Source organism: Xiphophorus hellerii, chromosome 13 (assembly GCF_003331165.1).
Source record: "Xiphophorus hellerii strain 12219 chromosome 13, Xiphophorus_hellerii-4.1, whole genome shotgun sequence".
NCBI classification, from domain to species: Eukaryota; Metazoa; Chordata; class Actinopteri; order Cyprinodontiformes; family Poeciliidae; genus Xiphophorus; species Xiphophorus hellerii.
Genome location: NC_045684.1, coordinates 16151975 through 16174230, shown reverse-complemented (window position 1 = coordinate 16174230; position 22256 = coordinate 16151975). Strand labels below are relative to the sequence as shown.

The 22256-nt window shown below is 35.8% G+C and overlaps 3 protein-coding genes across 4 annotated transcripts; 1 reads left to right on the top strand and 2 right to left on the bottom strand.

The window, feature by feature from the left end:
* Positions 1-1320: 1320 nt before the first annotated feature.
* On the bottom strand, positions 1321-17603 carry mapk15 (mitogen-activated protein kinase 15). Of its 2 annotated transcripts, none has more exons than XM_032581843.1 (15): positions 17337-17603; positions 10924-11077; positions 8325-8423; positions 7939-7968; positions 7339-7429; positions 6956-7086; positions 6696-6859; positions 6083-6222; positions 5946-6003; positions 4326-4463; positions 3714-3819; positions 3293-3608; positions 2991-3100; positions 2686-2838; positions 1321-2249 (listed from the first exon to the last, which is right to left on the bottom strand). In XM_032581843.1, the coding sequence occupies exons 2-15, from the start codon at positions 11026-11028 to the stop codon at positions 2055-2057; spliced, it is 1836 nt and encodes a 611-aa protein (XP_032437734.1). In that variant the 5' UTR covers positions 11029-11077; positions 17337-17603; the 3' UTR covers positions 1321-2054. The 2 variants fall into 2 exon arrangements, with proteins under 2 accessions (XP_032437734.1, XP_032437735.1); XM_032581844.1 differs by having other exon boundaries at positions 2994-3100; positions 17337-17601.
* Positions 12812-15431, top strand: LOC116731944 (uncharacterized). The gene is made up of 6 exons (XM_032581846.1): positions 12812-13073; positions 13201-13295; positions 13624-13750; positions 14149-14266; positions 14934-15010; positions 15187-15431. The coding sequence occupies exons 1-6, from the start codon at positions 12993-12995 to the stop codon at positions 15295-15297; spliced, it is 609 nt and encodes a 202-aa protein (XP_032437737.1). The 5' UTR covers positions 12812-12992; the 3' UTR covers positions 15298-15431.
* Positions 17604-18662: 1059 nt separating the features above from the next.
* On the bottom strand, positions 18663-22242 carry vps28 (VPS28 subunit of ESCRT-I). Its single transcript, XM_032581190.1, has 10 exons — positions 22113-22242; positions 21295-21358; positions 21153-21181; positions 20992-21029; positions 20819-20908; positions 20633-20738; positions 20439-20540; positions 20174-20227; positions 19989-20080; positions 18663-19602 (listed from the first exon to the last, which is right to left on the bottom strand). Exons 2-10 carry the CDS (start codon positions 21332-21334, stop codon positions 19482-19484), a joined length of 672 nt encoding a protein of 223 aa, XP_032437081.1. The 5' UTR covers positions 21335-21358; positions 22113-22242; the 3' UTR covers positions 18663-19481.
* Between the last annotated feature and the right edge of the window lie 14 nt (positions 22243-22256).

The window sequence follows — 22256 nt, the reverse complement described above, 5'->3', positions numbered from 1 at the left end:
TCTAAACAATTTAAAGGGGGCGGCGCCCAAGCGCCCCCTACTGGCCAGCCGCCACTGCTCGCTACATAATTTCTTTTTAAAATACCCAAAAGGTAAAGTAAGGCACATGAGTTCCCATATTTGTTAAAGTTATATCCAGTGGTGGACTTTTTCCACAAACAAATGTAAATTGACAAGAATAAAATAAACCCGGTGGTTAATGAAGTGTGGATATTCGCTGCTGGCTTTTGGAATAAAAGTTTTAAACGAAGCCTCAAGAAAAAGTGTCTACCACTGTTGTGTATATTTAGGATGATAACATAAGAAAAAGCACAAGAACTGAGCTGGTATTTGTTAGCACTATAGCAGAAGAGTGACTGCAGATTTTTATATAGTTTCTGGAGCAGTAAATTGAATTTAAGCGTCAAACTCAACTTCCTAAATTCTAAATCAAATTCTGTTTGGTTTATGATTTGACTTTGACAACCTCTATGGAAATGATTGTGGTTCAATTTGATTTAAATGCCAAGGAATACAACTATTATGTTTGTAAGCAGACTTTAAAAGTGAAAAGATGGGAATGATGGCAAGGAGGCCTTCAAACTTCAAAGTCTTAAGAGGTAAAAGGTCAAAAAATCCAAGACAATACTTATAAAAAAAAGTTTGTCTGGAATTATAAACTGTATTTCATTGCTGTAATGCTTTTCATTTGATAGTCTGATAGATTCCTGTGTAATTTCCAGTCAGCAACTAGCTTCTTGGTTAAATTAAAGTAACATTTTAACCTTTAAATCTGCCTAAATATGAATACTTTTGGGAGTAAGTGGGCATAATTTTTCCCATTAGACTGGTGGTGCATGTACTTCTGCTCTCCTAAACACTTCTCTCTATCTGGCTGTCAAGCCTTAAGTTTTTGTGCCTTACTTTTTTCTCTATATTGTTAACTTGTAATGATGATAATGATATACTCACTATTGCAGGTGCATGCATGGTGGAGCTAACTTGTTGGTTTAAATAAAGTAACAACAACTTGGGTCAAAATGAGTACTTTAATAATGCCATCTACCCTTTCTGCTCTGCCTTGGTCCTCTTCACAAATCATTGCCGTCTTAACTGCCAAGGGTTTACTGATTTATGAAAAATTATCTCCAAGGCCCTCATGGTTTTCTGGGCAGACTCTGGAGGGCCATTGGCCTGGAAATGCCTTGGGATCCCCAGAACAAGCTGGAGAGTCTCACTGGAGGAGATGAATAACTGGACCCATTGACTCCACGACTCCATTTCACATCAGTAAAAAAACCAGAGGGATGCTGTTTTGATTAGGAACAAAAATGAACACAATTTTGATTGTTTTCAATTTGCGTATAGAAGAAGGTTTATTGCTGGTATGTTCACATAAACATAAATCACTCATTGCAATCATTTATTAAAACATCTATTTGCATATTTTACAGCAATCGTGTGCCCATCTTCAACCCAACTAGCCGATGTTTTAAAATGATGTTAAATGAGGGTGTTGGGTTTGATTTAGTTTGATGCGAGAGCTCTTTGCTTCATAAAACTTTCAGCAACAGCGAAGTAAAATAAATAGTACTACTAGTTCCTGATAAGTCCCTATTTGTGTGTGAAGAACCTTTCAGAGAGTGAGACATTATCCCAGATGATGGAATGGACAATGGAAATGGTGTATATGCAGCTCACCCCCACAATTTTTACCCAACAAACAAATTCTCTGCTTCTCGTCTAGAGAAAATGACTCTAGGAATTTGGGACTTCAAACCTCTTGTTTACTTTTAATGGTTAGCATTTTAGTCTGGCAAAGAAAAAGGTTGCAAAATCCTTCAGTAGAATTACATACTAAACCCATCTAATATGATAGCTGCGGAAGAGCCCATCATCATTGACTTTTCATAAGTCATGACCATAACTGATGCAGTAAATCATGGTCTTTCTACACAGCTCCTGTTTTCCAGCTAGATGCCATCCTGTCTTAGCAAGACGATCAAAGCAAACTTTGTTGTACATTCAAATACTTGCAACTTCCTCCTTCTGTGTAACCTCTGATATTATGAAAGCTATTGTTTATGGTGGCGGCTACGAATCAGATTATCCAGTTCTGTCTTGTTGATGGTGCCGTAGGCTTGGGTATAGCTGCCTAATTTGGCCCGTGGGTCTCCAGTGCCAGCCACATTGCAGTTGTTCTGAAACACTTTCTTGCTGAACCGCGGTGGTGGACGAGCTTCGCGAGCCTGAGAACTGGGGCGCTGGTTCTGCATACACAAAAGTGGACATAATTTTGTTTATACTAGGTTTTAGAGAAAAACATTACTTAAAATAAGAAATCAACACATTTAGCAGCAATTTACAGACCAATGCCAATTACTGAATAATTTGTATTTTTTCTAGGAGTAAAGACATGGAGGAGGAGGAGGTAAATACAAATACATGCTTTTCTGGGTTAATAGTTAAAACCATGTATCCCATTAATTCCATTTCGCAATTATATGTTACTTTGTTTTGGTTTTTCACATAAAATCCCAATAAAATCCATTGAAGTTTCTGATTCTGATTTCAAAAAGTCTAAAAGATGTCCCTATTTTTGCTAGGCACTATAATTATATTTGCATATATAACATAATGTTTTCAAAATTCTGTCTTGAATAAAGCAGGTATAGAAGGGAAAATGATGAGAGATGATAGACTTACCAGTGGAGCTGAAGAGATATGCAACCCAGCCGTTAAAGATGCGTCATCTTTGCGAACTAAAGGGTTGTTTTGCGTTTGACTGAGGCTCCAGGAGAAGGAGCGGTTGTGAACCACATTGGCTGAACGACCCCGCTGGAGAATCTGGTCCATGGACTAGTAAAAAGAAGGTGAAGTAAAGAGTGTTAAAAAGTAGCAAAAAGAGTGAGGCTCACAATGAAATATTATTGAAGAAAATACTCTGACGTAGACAAATCAAGACAGTAACACAAAAAGTGGAGCTAAACTAAACGGTGAACGCTGCTTACTACATTAGAGTCGTTGCCCTCTGCTGATGATGTAATTGCAGTTCTTGTTCTGGCGTGTCCTGCTGAGCTCCTGCCGGTTACAGAATAGCGAGGGGGTCGATAAAAACCATCTGAGTGGAGAAAAGACAAATTTCAGTTTACCCTCTCCGACAGTGTGATGATATAAGAGACATATGAATGCTAAAAGACAATTACTGAAGCAAACAAATATATTTTTGAACACAGTAAACCATGGGAGAAACATTTTTGGTCAGAGACATTACAACATGGAAACATTCTAGCAAAGAAATAAGTTGTCATACTTGAAACATGAGTTATGGGGTTATATGCAGGTTTTCCTAAGCGGTAACCAGGTTGTGGACTCGTCTTCTCTGTTGTAGATGGGTTAGATGCATTGGCAGCCTCTGTTTTAGCGATCTCCGTATGTGAAGGCTCATGGTTTGTCTCGCCTGTCTCCTCATTGCATGTTTTCCTCTCATTGTTGTTGGATGCTGCAGCTGCAGGGCTCTCCTCTTCTTTATCACTCTTCCTTGAGCTGGGTTTCTCCTGGCTATCTCCACAGGCTCTGTTGTTTGGTAGCCTCAATATCCCTTGCTGTGTTCTCCTTTCCAGTATCATCTAAAACAATTTGGAAGATTGAACAAATTTAATACCCTTGACCAAATAAACTTTAAACATATTATTTGACATACAGGGTTTTTATTTCAGTAATATTTTAATCACCTCGTATAATTTGTTGCGGTACTGAATCACAGATAATTGCACGTCATCATCCACTGCCAGGACTACATCGTAGTTGAGGGCTGGCTCTTTGGCTGGATTATGGAATCTAAAGGGGGAAAAAACTGCGTTTTAAATATTATTTCCATCATTAGTATTATATACAGGTGAGATGTTATTAATGACTATTGCAACAGAAGTAGAATTTCTGATTAATCCACATTTTTTACACTGATCTCTTAACCACTTGTCATCATCATTGTGCTGACTCCCTTAATATTTAGTATTGTGGGCACCATCATGTGTGTCAGATGTGCAAATCTACTGCAGTGAGATTTCATCTGACTGACCAAACATACTACAGCACTTATTTAATTCTGTGACAGTGTAAAAAAAAACTTTAACATAAATGCATCTTTTATTGCACTTAAAAGCAAAAAGACATCTATAATCTAAACATTAATAGTACAGCAGAAGAGCAAGGAGATAAGAGTAATTAGAAACCACAAATCATCAAATTAAGCAACCAAAAGAAGACAGAGATTTCTCAACAATAATTTCTCCATGTAGAAAACCTTAGCACTGCTATTGTAGTTGCATTGTAAGTTTTAATACCTGGATACATATGGGTGATGAAGAGCCTGCTCTGCAGTCAGCCGCTTGTCCGGGTTAAAAACTAACAAACCCTTCAGCAGGTCGAGGGCATCAGGAGGCACAGAAGGCTGGAGAAGATCCTCCAAAGGCACCTGTGGTCTGGTGAAAGACAAGTATGTCATGAGTCGTATATACAAAATAGATAAAATTACACAGCAGAGGACATGACAACAACTCTGAGGTATTCAAATAAGAACATTTCATCATAAAAAGAACAGAAGGTCGATAGATGTGTGGATGGTTTTTACAAGGTGATGCGTTTAGCTTAAACACTGCTGTATTGGTGCATCTCTGCTCCTGCCCGCTAAGACTTTAAAGAAACAATTTTCTTCTTGGATAGTACCTTCTTTAATAATAACCTTCAACTTTTATTCATTTAATTGAGACTTTATGCGACAGAGTAGCAAAAAATAGAGTATAATTGTGACATGGAAAGAAAAATATACATATATTTTTTTTAGAAATAAAAAAGACAATACTGTGATAACTCACTTTCTTTGGGTATTTCAAAATAAAATCCAGTGCAACCAATTGCCTTCATTGGTAGATAGAGATTCGCAGTTCACGTATCTTAATAGAATAACTGATTGTTGCACTCAACAATTCTCACCATTATAGAGTAACAACAAGAAAGCCAAAACAATTCCTGTATGCAGGTTGCCACAAGGAGGCATAGAAGACGTGAAAAAAGGCAGTGTGGTTGGATTAGACCAAATTTTTGGTGTACATGCAAAAAATATTTGTGGTGGAACAATAACACTGAGGGCTGCACAGTGGTGCAGTTGGTAGCACTGTTGCCTTGCAGCAAGAAGGTCCTGGGTTCGATTCCCGGCCCGGGGTCTTTCTGAATAGAGGTTAAATGTTCTCCCTGTGCATACGTGGGTTCTCTCCGGGTACTCTGGCTTCCTCCCACAGTCCAAAAACATGACTGTCAGGTTAATTGGTCTCTCTAAATTCTCCCTTTTTTGAAACATAATTTTATTGGTCCATTTTTTCTTCTGCGAGGTTGAATTAGGGTAATATTAAAAGAAAAACTGTTAGTTACTAGGGTGAAGGTTCTCCTTGTTGTAGCACAATCAACTTTAACAAACAATCTGATTGCACTTATAACAAATGTCTACAGCTGTACTTCAGAGAAAATAACTGATCATGTATTTACACAGCAGGATGAATTACAGATGCATATCAAACTTTTCCAGGTTTTCTAAAAAAAATAAATAAAAATAAATAAATAAATAAATAAAAGCTTGCGTAATTTTTTTCTTCCACTTCAAAATTGTGCACTGCATTTTGTTGGTCAGGCAAACAAACTTCTAATAAAATGTATTGTATCTTGTGTATGTAGCATAAAATGTCAAGGGGTGTGGATACTTTTGCAAAACACTGAATACCACAATAACAACAAACTTGCCATATGTATATGTGTAGTTCTCCTAACTTCACACAGAATAAATACAATTTGCCATCACTGGAGGTTAGGATAACATATCTTAATGTACACAATATAGAAAAAGACAAAGACTGTTGATTTATGTCTCCACAAAAGCATTTCAAACAAACCCAGTAAAAAAATAGTCTTACTTCAATAACATTCTCTGAATGACAGAAGATCCGTATTCAGACTTGATGGCGAGAATATCTGGAATAACAAATGTATTTATTCAGTCCAAACCAAAAATAAGTTGTTGAGTATGTGACATTTTGACATTATCTGCTACCTTCTGGGCTGGGGTGAGGTATGGCACTCATGATCTTCTCTACTTGGTTGATGGTCGAAGTTCCAGGAAACAGAGCTTTTCCAAGCAGCATTTCTCCAAGGATGCAGCCGAGGCTCCACATATCCACACCATTGGTGTACCTTTGGACAAGATTATAGCATAAGAGATTAAAGCATAAAGTGTCATTAATCTGCAAAACTCCTCCTTTCCGAGAGTCAAGACCAACAGTGGCTAAAATATCTTACAAAAACATAGTTAAGTTAAAAATAAAGCTCTTTGTGGCATTTAAAGCTAAGCTAAGGGTTTTATTTAGAGGTTTTAGAGATCAGAGTGAGAGGACAGAATGTATCCCTTTTCTTCCAAGTCACAATTTTGTGCTAAAAAAAAAATCACAAAAATATATTAATGTTTCCAATGTCCTGTATACATATTTCCATTCTAAGTGTGAATACTGTCCTGATTTTTTGACTCCCCAATTCTTAAGCTTGTTCTTTGGTTAAAGACAGGCATAGAAGCTATGTTTCTCTTCAAATAAATTAAATTGAAGGGGGAAAAAAAAGCCAGCCTGGATGCAGTTCAGATGGTGACAACAGATGCTCATCACAGCTGATACCTTGTTGATCCCAGCAGGATCTCAGGAGCCCGATACCACCGCGTTGCCACATACTCCGTCAGAGCTGGGTTCCCACTGTCCTCCTGGATCTGGTTGAGAGATCTGGCTAAGCCGAAGTCACAGAGCTTGACGACGCAGTCTGTGTCCAAAAGTACGTTGGAAGGCTGCGAATATAACAAATTTAGAGTGATTTCAAGCCGTTTCACGGTGCCGCCGCTTTAGATAAAAAGAAATATGAATATGTTTTAAAAGCGCCTCACTTTTTCATCTCTGTGAATAACATTTCCTGAATGGAGGTACTTGTTGGCCCTGAAGAGCTGGTACATAACGTAACGCTTGTGAATGTCTTTAAGAAGAGAGCCTTTCCTAATCACAGCGTGTAAGTCGGTATCTGGGAGAAAAATAAAGAGGAAAAGTGACAGCTTACAGCTGCTGCTACAGGACGACTTTAAATGCATAATACTGTCTGTGTCTGAACAGAAATTCTGGTTTTCAATGTAAAAATGCAGATGTTTAATATGGGTGGATGAATAGAAAGATGGAATGAGAAGGCCAACCTCAAACATCCTCCAAACATCCTCCTGTCATACTAAGTTTTAATAGTTCATATTTAATAAAACAATTTATACATACTAATACATACCCATGTACTCAAAGATGAGATAAATGTCTTTGTCATTTTGGGCTCGGATGACGTTTAAGAGTTTGATGATGTTAGAATGATCTCCGAACTCCTGCACAAGGATTATCATTTTTTAATAGCAGAATCACAGGAAGCACGGCACAGATTTTCTCTGACTTGTAATAAGCAGCAGGTAACGCAACAGCAAAGTGTAATACAAACAACGCATAACGTGTCCAAACAGTTATAAAACTTCCACTATAAAACACAGCACTGGAGAAGTGAAGCAGCACAGGGAGAGATGAATTTGGCCCCATGACGCCGATTTTACCCAACGACAAAGAAAAAAATTTTTTTTATAAATTTTTCTTATAAAAATGACCTGAACACGATGACAAGAATTTTAATATCACATTACAGTTTAAGCTATCACGTTTCAGACAAATGAATTATAAATGAACTGTTTCCTGCTGAGCCAAACATTTTGACCCACATTTTTAATGCAGTATACATTAGATGGTGAAACAGGAGACTAATCTGAGAAATAAGTAGCGACGTATCAGACACACGTCTGAATGTATTTTAGGCAATATCTCCTTCAAACGTCAATATGATTGTTACCTGAAGGAACATGATTTCTCTGAATGTCCGCTGTAAAAACAGAAAAGGAAAGAAAACTGCGTTCATGACATGAACTTTACAGGCAAGACGATGCAATGAACTAGGCAAACACAATCCTCCTGCTCTAATTAATAATGAGCTGTCTTCCCTGAAGGTGAAGGACGTTTATACAGAGAGGTTGTATTGCAGATCGGAAGCTCTAGTCTGAGATATAGAACAGTCCTGGAAGTCTCATTCACATCACAGAATTACATCATAACGTTAGTATTGCTATATTATTTCTATGTTTACTGGTGTATTTGAATTAAAATATGCAAGAGTAGCAAGAATGCTTTATGATCATCTTATGATCACTTACATTTGCAATGAAAAACAGTTTTACCAACCTGCGCATCTGTCCTGTTTCTGAAAGCATCAAAGATTTTTTTCACTGCCACAGTCGCCCCCGTGTGTCGATCGACTGCTTTCCATACAATGCCGTAGGCCTAAAACAGGAAGAACACTTTGTCAAACTGGTTCTTACACCTCCACTTATGAGTTTAAAAAGCCTTTTTGTACTGGCAGCAAAGGACATTTGACATAAATGTAAAGAATTCAACAACAAAATGTGCACCAAATGGGAAAACAACACCAGATTTGTTTTTATTTTGAATTAAAAATATCTAAATTCAGTTGGATGCATTACAGATCTTTATGGTACATCTTATGCTCTAGTGGAAAAGATAAACTTTCCAGGACATAAAGAAAAGAATGGATTAGATAACAGGCCCCTGGACACCAGACATGTCAAAGGTCCCCCATGCTCTGTTACACAATACAATAAGACTGAAAAAGAAACAAAATATATTTTAGTTTTTTGTTAGGTTCTGATGGTTCTTGATTTGGTTAGTTTTCCACTTTTTACTCTCTGTTCCTCTTCATGATGGTCTTCAATGTCTTTTTTGTTGCTTGGATCTTCATGTCATATTGCATCGTTCTAGAAATGTCTAATTGTTTAAGGAGTTGTTTTTTTAAAATTATTATTAGAACCTGTTTTTTCAAAGCAGGTACTTTCAGGAGAGGTTTTGCATAAAAACACACCTTAGTATTTTAGTACTTAGATCTGTGCTTGATATATTAGTTATGTGTATTACTGTAAGTCCTACCAATGTAAAGTAGTTTATAATTGTGAAATGGAAGAAAGTACAAACAATATTTTCTGATTTTTTTTTATTTATTAGAAAATCTAAACTTTTATGTACTGTATATAGTTTAGATTTAGATTTAGAATCCCTTTAATTTTGGCTCCCTTATAGATGCCTATAGTAGTCTATAATGCCTATAATAGTCTCATCACATTTGACGGCCGCAGAGATTGTGTGCATTAGTGTGCAACCAGTATCAAAAAGACCAAGGTGGGAGAATCTACTGACAGGAGAACTATTATTCATAGACTCTGCAAAAGTAAGACTTGTAAATATGCGTGTTTTTTTTAAATACCACTGCACATGACTCTGAACACATCATCCCTACAATGAAACATGGTAATGGCAGCATAATCATATGGAAATACTTGTCAGAGTTGATGGAAAGATAAATGGAGCAAAAATACGGTGTAAAATGTGTAATAGGCTGCAAAAGGCTCAACACTGGGGTAGGAGGCTCACCTTTTAGCAGAATAACAACTTTAAATATGGATTAGATCAAAATGCATGCATGTGTTTGAATGGCCCGGTCAAAGTTTAGACCTAAAGTAAGCAAAGAACCTGTCACAAAAATGATTGATCACAGATCTTTCCCATCAAATCTGGCTGAGCTGAAGCTATTTTGCAAAGAATAAAGGTCGAAAACATCTCTCTCTTTTTGCAACGCTGCTACAGACATTTCCCAAAAGACATGCAGCTGTAATTCCTGCAAATGGCAGTTCTACAAAATACTAACACAAGGAAACACTTTAAATAAATTCATGAGTAAAAAATGCTGAAAGCAATTAATTATTTCCTTACTCTTCACAATTATGCACCACATTCAAAAAATACATTGAAATATGGAGGTAAATATGACAGGTTCCAAACACCCTCCAATAGGAATTGCCTGCCTTTGCATTCAATTCCCATTTGATATATCAAATATATATATATATATATATATATATATATATATATATATATATATATATATAAATGTAGCCTCTCATTTGTAAAATACACTCTTGATACCAGTGTTATTGAAAGCGAGGCAAAAGTTATGACCCCAGAGAAACAGGAGGTCAAGCATAACACAGCCAGGGCATCAGAATACAGTGTTATTGTACTCAGGCCAGTGGATCAGATTCACAAAACACTGGAAGCTCTTTGCGTATGACGAGCTTAGGCTCAAATAGTGATGTGCAACAGTAGTTTTTCTGCATTAGTAAACTCACGTATACTTCTTTAAATCTACTGAAGAGTGTTTCTAACTGCCCTTTGGTCTGATTCCTCACAGCCAGAGCGCCACAGGTCATATGCAAACAAGTTGAACAGCAGGGGAGCATGAGTCATAGTCTCTTCTAGTTTACGGAGCTGGCAGGTTCACACAGCATTTACCAGCAGGCTGTCTAAAACGAGAGCATCAATTTGCAAACCTCTGTGAAATGAGAATGGCAAGAAACCAGTCAGTTAGAGTTCCTGTGTCTGCCACAAGTAAGGAAAACAAAAGGGTTGGACTTGCTGATCTAACATCAGCTGATCTGCAAGGAAAGAAAATAAACCACTTGCTTGCAACACTGGTGTTAACTGAGGACCTTAAGTCTAGAGAATCTGAGGAATTTTCTCAACGTGATTGCACAGGAAAGCTGAAAGGAATTTATTTAAAAGGAAAGTTTCCCTTAATGTTATAGGGAAACTTTCCTTTTAAATTACAAAGGGAATGTATGTATCCCCTTTGTTGTTGGAGATCATTGGGCCATGCAATGATCTTCAATAAATAAAGCAAATCATACTTTAGATAATTATAAAACATTCTTACCCCTTTTCCGATTCTCTTCCTGATTTCATATTTGAGAAAAATGTGCTCCTCCACTTCTGACACTTTTACTGACTCATGCTTTTTGCTCATTTTTTGTTTGTCCATCTGAGCCAGTGCTTCACATAGAAACCATCATCACTCTCCTGGATTATTCCTGCGGGCAATGAACCAAAAGCAGGTGCGGAAAGGTTTAGAGGGCAGCCTGTCCAGTCAAATGTGCAACTTTCACCCGTTTCGTAGCTTCTATGACCGCAGTGAAGTTAGTTTCAAGTTGGATATTCGATATTCGAGCTCCGCGGAGTAAGCGGCGTTTAGCTCAAGGTTGATCCGATTTATGAACGCTACTCTCGGCCAGCGGTTCTCCACCGCTCCAAGCCGCAGCGCCCGAAGGTTCACTTAGGGACTATCAACAAATTACTGAACCTAACATTCCTGTCAAAGAAATATAATGTTTTCTTCAATAGCTTCCAGGTCATGTGACCTATTGACTCAAAATCACTTTGGAATAATTATACTAGTCTCTTTAGATGAGGCACAGTCATTTGTTTTCCATTTTAAATCATTTTCAATTTTTAATTAATTTTTTTCATCAAAATTGAGTGTTTTTCTTCAATAGCTTCCAGGTCATGTGACCTATTGAGTCAAAATCACTTTGAAATAATTCTAATAGTCTGTATAGATGAGGCACAGTCATTTGTTTTCCATTTTTAGCCATTTTCCATTTTTTAGGAATTTTTTTCTTCAAAATTGAGAGTTTTTCTTCAATAGCTTCCAGGTCATGTGACCTATTGATTCAAAATCACTTTGAACTTGTTCTACCAGTCTGTATAGATGAGGCACAGTCATTTGTTTTCCATTTTTAGCCATTTTCCATTTTTTAGGAATTTTTTTCTTCAAAATTGAGAGTTTTTCTTCAATAGCTTCCAGGTCATGTGACCTATTGACTCAAAATCACTTTGAACTTGTTCTAATAGTCCCTTTAATTGAGGCACAGACATTTGTTTTCCATTTTAAATCATTTTCAATTTTTAATTAATTTTTTTCATCAAAATTGAGGGTTTTTCTTCAATAGCTTCCAGGTCATGTGACCTATTGAGTCAAAATCACTTTGAAATAATTCTAATAGTCTGTATAGATGAGGCACAGTCATTTGTTTTCCATTTTTAGCCATTTTCCATTTTTTAGGAATTTTTTTCTTCAAAATTGAGAGTTTTTCTTCAATAGCTTCCAGGTCATGTGACCTATTGACTCAAAATCACTTTGAACTTGTTCTAATAGTCCCTTTAATTGAGGCACAGACATTTGTTTTCCATTTTAAATCATTTTCAATTTTTAATTAATTTTTTTCATCAAAATTGAGGGTTTTTCTTCAATAGCTTCCGGGTCATGTGACCTATTGAGTCAAAATCACTTTGAAATAATTCTAATAGTCTGTATAGATGAGGCACAGTCATTTGTTTTCCATTTTTAGCCATTTTCCATTTTTTAGGAATTTTTTTCTTCAAAATTGAGAGTTTTTCTTCAATAGCTTCCAGGTCATGTGACCTATTGATTCAAAATCACTTTGAACTTGTTCTACCAGTCTGTATAGATGAGGCACAGTCATTTGTTTTCCATTTTTAGCCATTTTCCATTTTTTAGGAATTTTTTTCTTCAAAATTGAGAGTTTTTCTTCAATAGCTTCCAGGTCATGTGACCTATTGACTCAAAATCACTTTGAACTTGTTCTACCAGTCTGTATAGATGAGGCACAGTCATTTGATTTCCATTTTTAGCCATTTTCCATTTTTTAGGAATTTTTTTCATCAAAATTGAGGGTTTTTATTCAATAGCTTCCAGGTCATGTGACCTATTGAGTCAAAATCACTTTGAAATAATTCTAATAGTCTCTTTAGATGAGGCACAGACATTTGTTTGCGATCTAAATTAATTATAAATTTTAAAACACCTTCTCATTGAAAAGCAAAATTGTCAGTAAAAGTAAATACTGACATGTGGGAAAAGATTAATTGCGAGACATGTGCTTAAAGTTTGTCTTTATGTTAACATTTAATTTTTGAACATTTTTAATGCCATTTCAGGTAAACTTTGACAACTATGAAGCAGTTCTGTCATTTGTCCTTGTGAACAACAATCACTGGAAGTTGCTGGTTTGTGATTTTTTGTCTATAATCAATATTTTTTCATTTTATGGTTTGGATAGAGCATGACATATTCACATTAGTTTTAATGAAATTTTTCTTTGTTATGCCCCTTTACTTTGTTGATCTGTTTTAGTACATCAATGCAGAAGCCAGAACTGTATTCCTAATAGATCCTGCACAAGTATCATCTGAGCTTGTGGACTCCCAAAAGGCAGCTAAAAGAATACAGTAAATAAAGCTCTAATAAATTTTTAAAATGTATTAAAAATTAATAAATTTGCAAAGTGACCACATAGAGATTGAGTTAAAAATCTGAATGTATGTGACATTCAGATTTCTGAATATATTATTGAAATATATTATCCATAACATTTTTTCAAAATATATTATGTAAAAAATATTTCTATTAATTTAAATGTTTATGTAAATATTAATTTCAATAAACTTAACATTGTTGTTGTTAACAGAAACTGATAAGAGGAAAGCGTGAGTTGTCTTATGAGTGGAATTACAGAATACAATTGCTCTTACACAAATCATTTTGTTTGTTATCCAGAGAATACTTCAAAATGAGAAGGACATGCCATGGAAAAACAGACTGGGTTGGGATCCAATGGAAAGGGGGGACAATGCGCCACCCTATTCAACAAGACGGAAGCAGCTGTGGAGTTATTGTAGTCAAAGTAAATTAATGAGTTCATGTTTTTTGTTATACAAGTGTGGATACTGTGTAATTATTATAGAGAAAAGTTGTCTATCATCAAATACAGTCTCTCTGGTTAGTTAAAATGGGCTTTCGGAATTGTGGAAAGAGTGTGTATTCACTTGGAGAAATACAGACTCCCCCAACAGTAGCCCATAACTGGGGTCAGTGCAACATGCCACACAGTATTTGTAATTACAGTTCTTTCATCATCTTCTAAATGTTGAAACATTTAGATGTTTCACTACAGGTATCTGTACTAACAAACATACCTGTTTTAGTATATGTGGGTACACTATATATGTCCACATGAATGTTTTAAGTCTGATGCATTATAATGCCATAAAAAAAGTCTTTAAAAACTTTTTTTTTCTTTAGATGGCAAAAGCACTGATGGAAGCCTTCCCTCTGATGCCAGATGTAGATTTTGACACAACAAAAAAGGCAATGAAAAGTGAAAGAAGAACTCTCGCTCTTCAAATCCTTGATGCATCAGGTATACCATGTGCATTTCGACTTACAATACATAAACATACACACATATATATTGCAGAATCTCCCCAGCTCTTACATTACTGAACCAGTCTTGACTGGTGAATTTAAGGTTTTTTATTTTATTTGATTAAGATCAACCACCATCATCAAAGTCACCACAATAACCTCAATAAATGTGAAAACTAAAACATATACAAACATTGTAATACAAAACATGAACTTAACCAATAAAGATAACAAAACTAAACAGACCTCGCTGCTTTCGCTGGGGAACACTAAGTTTTGATTTCTTTGTGACAAGCACATCTTGACAGTTCAATTAATTCACTGTTTCAATGACTCTTTCAACTTATATAGAGTCTGCCCTCATTAGCTCCTGCAGCCCGTGAGGTCAATAAAAAAAAAAATAAATTACAAAATGCAAATTCCATTTCACAAAATATAAACCACCAACAGTGCCAATCCAAACAGACAAAGATATCTAAACGATATGCAACATTGATAATTTAGAAAATTTACTTTAGTTTACAAATGTATTTTATATAATCTCCAAGTATTAATAATTTTAAATTAATTTTCTGAAATAATTAGCTATTTTGTTATATATATATATATCGATCTATCAATCTATCTTGTTTGAATATGCTGTATATTCTTCTTGATTACAGTATTTGATGACCACTGTTGGTGTGCGATGTGCGCTGCATACAAAGCCCCGGGGTCTGGCCCTGGAATGACAGACTGGGTGAGAAATCAAGAGTTGTCAATGTAAAATTCAGAATTAGACACAGGAAATGACTCTTGGGAGCCATGAAATGTTTTATATAATAAATGACAAGCAATTAAACACCAAACTGTGTGACAGGAGATGAGTAAGTTCAATACTGCTAAACATGTATATTTTCTTGTATTTGTGAACAGATCCAGTGTGACAACTGTGACCGATGGTACCATGCCCTGTGCATAAATATGAAGAGCACAGAATTTCAAAAGAAAAAAACAGGCAGTTGGAAATGTGTATTGTGTAGTTAATCTGAAAACTAGAAACTGTGTTCATTATTGTTCGAAATACGTTTTGAAAATATCTGTGGAAAATGAAAATGTAATATGTTTGTGTGGCATTGATGCTATGTGTGATGTATAAAGTGTACTGGAATCATTTCAAATTGATAAGTAATTTTATGACGTTATCTGAAAGCTATTGAGCAACAATCTTAAACTTTAAGGAAAAGATTCCTAAAAATTATAAAATAAAAACATAAAACATAAATAAATGTCTGTGCCTCATCTATAGGGACTAGTATAATTATTCCAAAATGATTTTGAGTCAATAGGTCACATGACCTGGAAGCTATTGAAGAAAAACTCTCAATTTTGAAGAAAAAAATTCCTAAAAAATGGAAAATGGCTAAAAATGGAAAACAAATGACTGTGCCTCATCTATACAGACTATTAGAATTATTTCAAAGTGATTTTGACTCAATAGGTCACATGACCTGGAAGCTATTGAAGAAAAACCCTCAATTTTGATGAAAAAAATTAATTAAAAATTGAAAATGATTTAAAATGGAAAACAAATGTCTGTGCCTCAATTAAAGGGACTATTAGAACAAGTTCAAAGTGATTTTGAGTCAATAGGTCACATGACCTGGAAGCTATTGAAGAAAAACACTCAATTTTGATGAAAAAAATTAATTAAAAATGGAAAATGATTTAAAATGGAAAACAAATGTCTGTGCCTCAATTAAAGAGACTATTAGAATTATTTCAAAGTGATTTTGAGTCAATAGGTCAAATGACCTGGAAGCTATTGAAGAAAAACCCTCAATTTTGAAAAAAAAAATTCCTAAAAAATGGAAAATGGCTAAAAATGGAAAACAAATGACTGTGCCTCATCTATACAGACTATTAGAATTATTTCAAAGTGATTTTGACTCAATAGGTCACATGACCTGGAAGCTATTGAAGAAAAACCCTCAATTTTGATGAAAAAAATTAATTAAAAATTGAAAATGATTTAAAATGGAAAACAAATGTCTGTGCCTCAATTAAAGGGACTATTAGAACAAGTTCAAAGTGATTTTGAGTCAATAGGTCACATGACCTGGAAGCTATTGAAGAAAAACACTCAATTTTGATGAAAAAAATTAATTAAAAATGGAAAATGATTTAAAATGGAAAACAAATGTCTGTGCCTCAATTAAAGAGACTATTAGAATTATTTCAAAGTGATTTTGAGTCAATAGGTCACATGACCTGGAAGCTATTGAATAAAAACCCTCAATTTTGAAGAAAAAAATTCCTAAAAAATTGAAAATGGCTAAAAATGGAAAACAAATGACTGTGCCTCATCTATACAGACTGGTAGAACAAGTTCAAAGTGATTTTGACTCAATAGGTCACATGACCTGGAAGCTATTGAAGAAAAACCCTCAATTTTGAAGAAAAAAATTCCTAAAAAATGGAAAATGATTTAAAATGGAAAACAAATGACTGTGCCTCATCTAAAGAGACTATTAGAATTATTTCAAAGTGATTTTGACTCAATAGGTCACATGACCTGGAAGCTATTGAAGAAAAACACTCAATTTTGATGAAAAAAATTAATTAAAAATTGAAAATGATTTAAAATGGAAAACAAATGACTGTGCCTCATCTAAAGAGACTAGTATAATTATTCCAAAGTGATTTTGAGTCAATAGGTCACATGACCTGGAAGCTATTGAAGAAAACATTATATTTCTTTGACAGGAATGTTAGGTTCAGTAATTTGTTGATAGTCCCTAAGTGAACCTTCGGGCGCTGCGGCCGGGAGCGGTGGAGAACCGCTGGCCGAGAGTAGCGTTCCGAAATCGGATCAACTTTCAGCTAAACGTCGGTTACTCCGCGGAGCTCGGGCCGGGAGCGGTGGAGAACCGCTGGCCGACAGTAGCGTTCATAAATCGGATCAACCTTGAGCTAAACGCCGCTTACTCCGCGGAGCTCGAATATCGAATATCCAACTTGAAACTAACTTCACTGCGGTGCTTCTATGTTATTAATGCAACAGTGGAGAACCACGGTGGGATTACCTGGCAACTCTCTAGCGACCACCCCGCTCAGACGCCGCTTTTCACAACTTCAGTTGCTGCTTGTTAGGAAAAATGTTAGCTTCCATTTTCTTTTAGTGACTGAAAAAGTCTCTCTTTGGTATAATCTGCAAAATTTCAGTGTTAAGCCCCGCTCCCACCTAACGTTTGACGCACCTCACGGCTCTTGCTCCTTTACGTGGGTTTGTGGCTACTTGTTGTTATGGTAACAAAAACGCGACTGGTTCTTAAAGGAGCCGCAGCGTAGTTTTTTTGTTTGTTTTGTTTTTACAGTGCTAAAAGTAATACTCACTTTGATATGACTTTGATAAATTTGGGAGTTTTTAAGATTTATTAAATCCCAGCTATTAAGTGTGTGGCTTAGTTATACAACAAAAATCTAGTTAATTTTAGAACTTTCTATGCGTGCATGATCTTCATTATTTCAACCACAACCAAAGTAAAACTATCAAGATGTTCAACAGTGAGAGGTTTGTGTGGGAATGAAGATCTAAGATGGATGAAAATGTATCCTGTGTCTGATCTTTAAGTCTGAAGTATTACTGAACTAGCATCGTTGGCAGTTTTCCAAGTTTTCAAAGATTCATACATACTTATTATTGTGACACATTTTTCTCATCTACTTAAAAAAAAAAAACTCTTTCTTGAGCAAATATCTGACTTTTCCTGAAATTGACAGATTTCAGTTGACACTGAAAGGCCGGTTCTGGAGCAGCATTTTTCTTTGTTGAAAGCCTCAGTCCACAGTTGTGCAAGACCAGCTTCATTGTGAACAGCAACAGTTGTGATTCAGCAGCTTCCAGGCTGGTTTTTTCTTTGTTGTCTTTGAAAAACTTACACAGCATCCAATGTTTCCCTTCCATTTGACAGAGACAGTTTGGGTCAGATAGTTAAAGCTTTGACACAACTGTATATTCTTATCAGAAAATAATTCTCCCCCCAAAATACACATCATTTGGAAGGCCATGCCAAAGCTCTCTGCTAAGTATCCCCACAAGTCTGGTCTGCTATAATGAAAGCAACATATTTAACTGAACTCAACCATGTCTGGTAAGAACTATGCATAGTAACTGAAGTTGCTTGGAGAATATTCAGTATTCATAGCACCCTGAACAAGGGAGGTCAGATGCATGCTTAAAAGCATATGCATACATAATCATTTTAGATGCATTTAGTTGTTCCATCTTAGTAGCACTGGCTAAGACAACTATCCTTTTCACTGCAGTTTTCCAAAATTCACTTTGAAAATATCCCCATTAACCTCTCAAACAATAATTGACAGACCAAAAAACAGAGGAGATTTTTTTTAAACTTTATTTCTATAAAGGTGTTGCATGCTTTTATTTAAAAATCAACACTACTATATACAATGATACATTTTAATAAATATGTCCTCCTCAATGGTGTTTCAAGGCTGAAACATATTTAGCCAGCAACATGAGTTTTTCTCTGTAAATTTCAACTCTAACACTCCCTTCTAAAAAAAAATGGATTAGACATGTTACAGGATGAGAAAAATATGTGATCAAAATAAATCCTTCCCACTAAGCATCAATGTTATAGTTAAATAGATGAGAAGTTAAATAATCACCAGATACGATTTAATAATTTTTTTTTGCTGAAAAGTGATAAAATATAAGAACAGCAGCCTAAGACTGCTCTTTTCTGTCTACAAATGCTTTTAGAGGACCCACACACAGAAAGAATCAATATGAGACGAACCATGACAAACAGAACAAACCCAAAGGCTTTAAAACACATACAGGATACTCTTAAAGTAATGTATAGACTTCGGCTGCTGAACTTTTCTCAGAAACGATTCTTGGTTAATGCTTTGCCAAACTTGTAAACTGCCCTGACATGGCCAAACACAAAGAGCCAAAAAGAGGCAGAAGGCAGTAGGCAGCATGATGTACCAGAAACAGGGGATATTACAAGGCAGTGGAATGTAAACTGCACCAAACCTAATAAAATAACAGAAACTAGACTTACAGAAACTGGCAAGAGAGTGACTGAAAAACTGTTCAGATATAAGCTCACTCCGTGCCGGAACAAGCAGGAAAAAGTAGCGTTTATTTTTAACTTAACCAGAGTTCCAAAAGTTAAGATCTATGTTAGACAAAAGCTTTAGGAAGAGTGGAGGAAGCGGTTGAAGGCGTTGTAGGCTGATTCCAGATCAAAGAGCATCTGGCGAACCTGGTTATCATCCAGCTCATCTGAGGCAGACATGCTGCTAAGGGTGGTCAACCTGTAGGAGAAATCCCGTGAGAGATGACAATACGCTGTGCTTCTGCTATTTAAACTCTAACCTTGTTATACGTAAAGGGAACATAAATTTCCACTAATTTTATGCAATTACATCCATTCGAAGGTTTGCATGCTTGTATGTGCAACTTATTTAAATTCATTCTTTTCCCAGAAATGACTGATTACACATCAAACAATTTCAATAAATAAAAATATCTTTGATGTGTGTTTAAAATAATTGTCCAGTTAGAACACTCAACTCTGTCCAGTTTTTACCTACCTATCTAAACCTCTGACCAGCAACATAAAGTAACAAAGCATTTGGTACTAAACTGACCCTGGAGGCTCTTAAAAGTATTGGAATAAAGGCTCCTCTCTGCAACTCACCAGAGGTTCACTTTGTCCTTTGCCTCAGAGTCTGGAGGCATGTTGCTCATCCTGTTCATGGTTTCCATCAGCTCTCTCAGATCTGGTTGGATCTGTAGTCATGAGAAGTAATCACCATGAGAAAATTTCCACTTTTTAACTTTTTGCAGATTGCAGGCTTAATATGTCTGTAAAGTCAGAATCACCTCATCCATGGCTCTGATCTCCAGTCTCAGCTTGTCCATAACAGTGATGAAGAGCTAAGGTTCACAGATGGTGGGAGATAAGACAATGTTAAGGATGTGTTAAGTTCACCATTGATAGTGCTTTCTAGTTTCCGATATTCTGCCAGTAGCTCATGTGACCAATGGTAGATTTTCAAGGGAATAGTAATGGTAATCTCCATTCTCACTTCAAAATAGGTAGATATAAATTTACTGCTTGATACAGTGATTGAGAGAAAGGACATACAGAAACTATATCTGCGATGCAACGGTTCAGGTTGCCCTTATCGTCTTTGATGGTAATTGGTCGATCTTCCTTAATCCTCTCCATTGCAAGCGGGCAGTCAAGCTAAAGGACAAAATAACAGAGACATCAAGGTGGGAAAAATGACCACAAAGCAACAGTTATAAATTAGTTAACTAACTCTGATGTTTACTCACTCTGTACTTCCTGCAGAATTCATCGATGGAGCCCACATCAGAGCCTTGCACCTGTTTGAAAGCAGCTTTATACTGAACCAAGAGTCTGGAGCAGGAAGCCGTGTACCTAAAAATACAATTTCCTCCAGATCATTGACGCATACATTCATATTTAAAGGCTACGTGTTAAGCTGAAGTGGAACTTACTCGCTGGGGGATACGCAGTCTTTGATGTAAGCCTTCTCCAATGCCTGCAAGGTCTTTACAACAGCAAACAACTCGGCCATGTTGTCATACCTTAAGAAACGAGATAAATCAAATGTTACAGCGATGACCAGTTCAGCTCATCATTAAGCACATTGAATCAATGCAAAGCTTACTTTTCTCGTTCCCGTGCGTTTTTGTACAGTTTGACCTCCTGCAACATCAGAAGTTAGAATGTTCAACTCAAACGGGTAAATTGAAGTGCAGTTTTTAAAAGCATGAGGACTTTGAAGTTTTTTCTTTAAAGCTTACACAACAATGTATAAAAAACATTTACCTCATACAACTCAGGTTTGTTAGCTGGAGCTGTGTGGTAAAAAATGATGAAATTAAGTAAAATACTGGAGATGACAATGCAATGGGTGACACTTCAGAGGTCCTGATGAATTCATAAAAGATGCACTTCAGATTAATCTTACCTGACCCGACTCCTCCACTGCCTGCTATCCCGTGGAACATGATGCTGATGTTTCAGATGTTGGTCTAAAAATATTTGTTATTGTTTAAATATAATTGTGTACCAAAAGCAATCAATTCTTCTTTCTATAACATTCTTTGTTTTAAGCCCTAAAAGCAAAACTAAAATAAATTGTTCTTCGTTCTGCCATATAAATAAGTATTTATAGACGGAGGCTACCTTACGTCACTATCGCCTTCTTACGAATAGAAATTAATTTGTGTCTGGAAAACTGGAAATGAATCCAATCCGATCGTGTTTTTTAACATTGGCAGGAATTTGCAGCAGAAAAGGTTATTTTGTCTTATATCTTTACCAACCATCTCTGTTCTGAGACTATGTAACATGCGGTTTTCTGTTATTAACAGAACTAATGAACATTGTTGTCATGACATGACATTTATTAATAACTTCACGGTTTGATCTTCGAACCTTGGCCTGGTTAATAAAATGTACAATATTCTTGGCAAGAGACTGACATTACCTGGAAGAAATAACAACCATATCAATGTATTCTTTTCAAAAAAGTCCATTATAAATTAAAAATCAGTCATTTATACAAAACTAAATAAAGTTAGATATCGAAACAGTCGAAGCTAACTTGTTAGCACTTCCTTAATGCTTTTGTGAGACTGAGCTCCGATATTTATGTATTTTTAACCGATAAACGACACGTAAAGATCACGTACCATATTACTGTACATTATTACTCCAATGTATTTATTAATACGTCAACGAAAAGGTAACAAAGTTAAAAACTAGATGACATATTCCACTTACCCGTTCGATAAAATGCTATAACACAGATGTAAACACACCCTCAGACCAGGACCAGCATACGTCAAAAATAATAGGTGCCCATTACGCCTCTGAAAAAAATCTCCAGAAGTAGGTATATTTTCTAAAAAATGATAAACTGTAGGT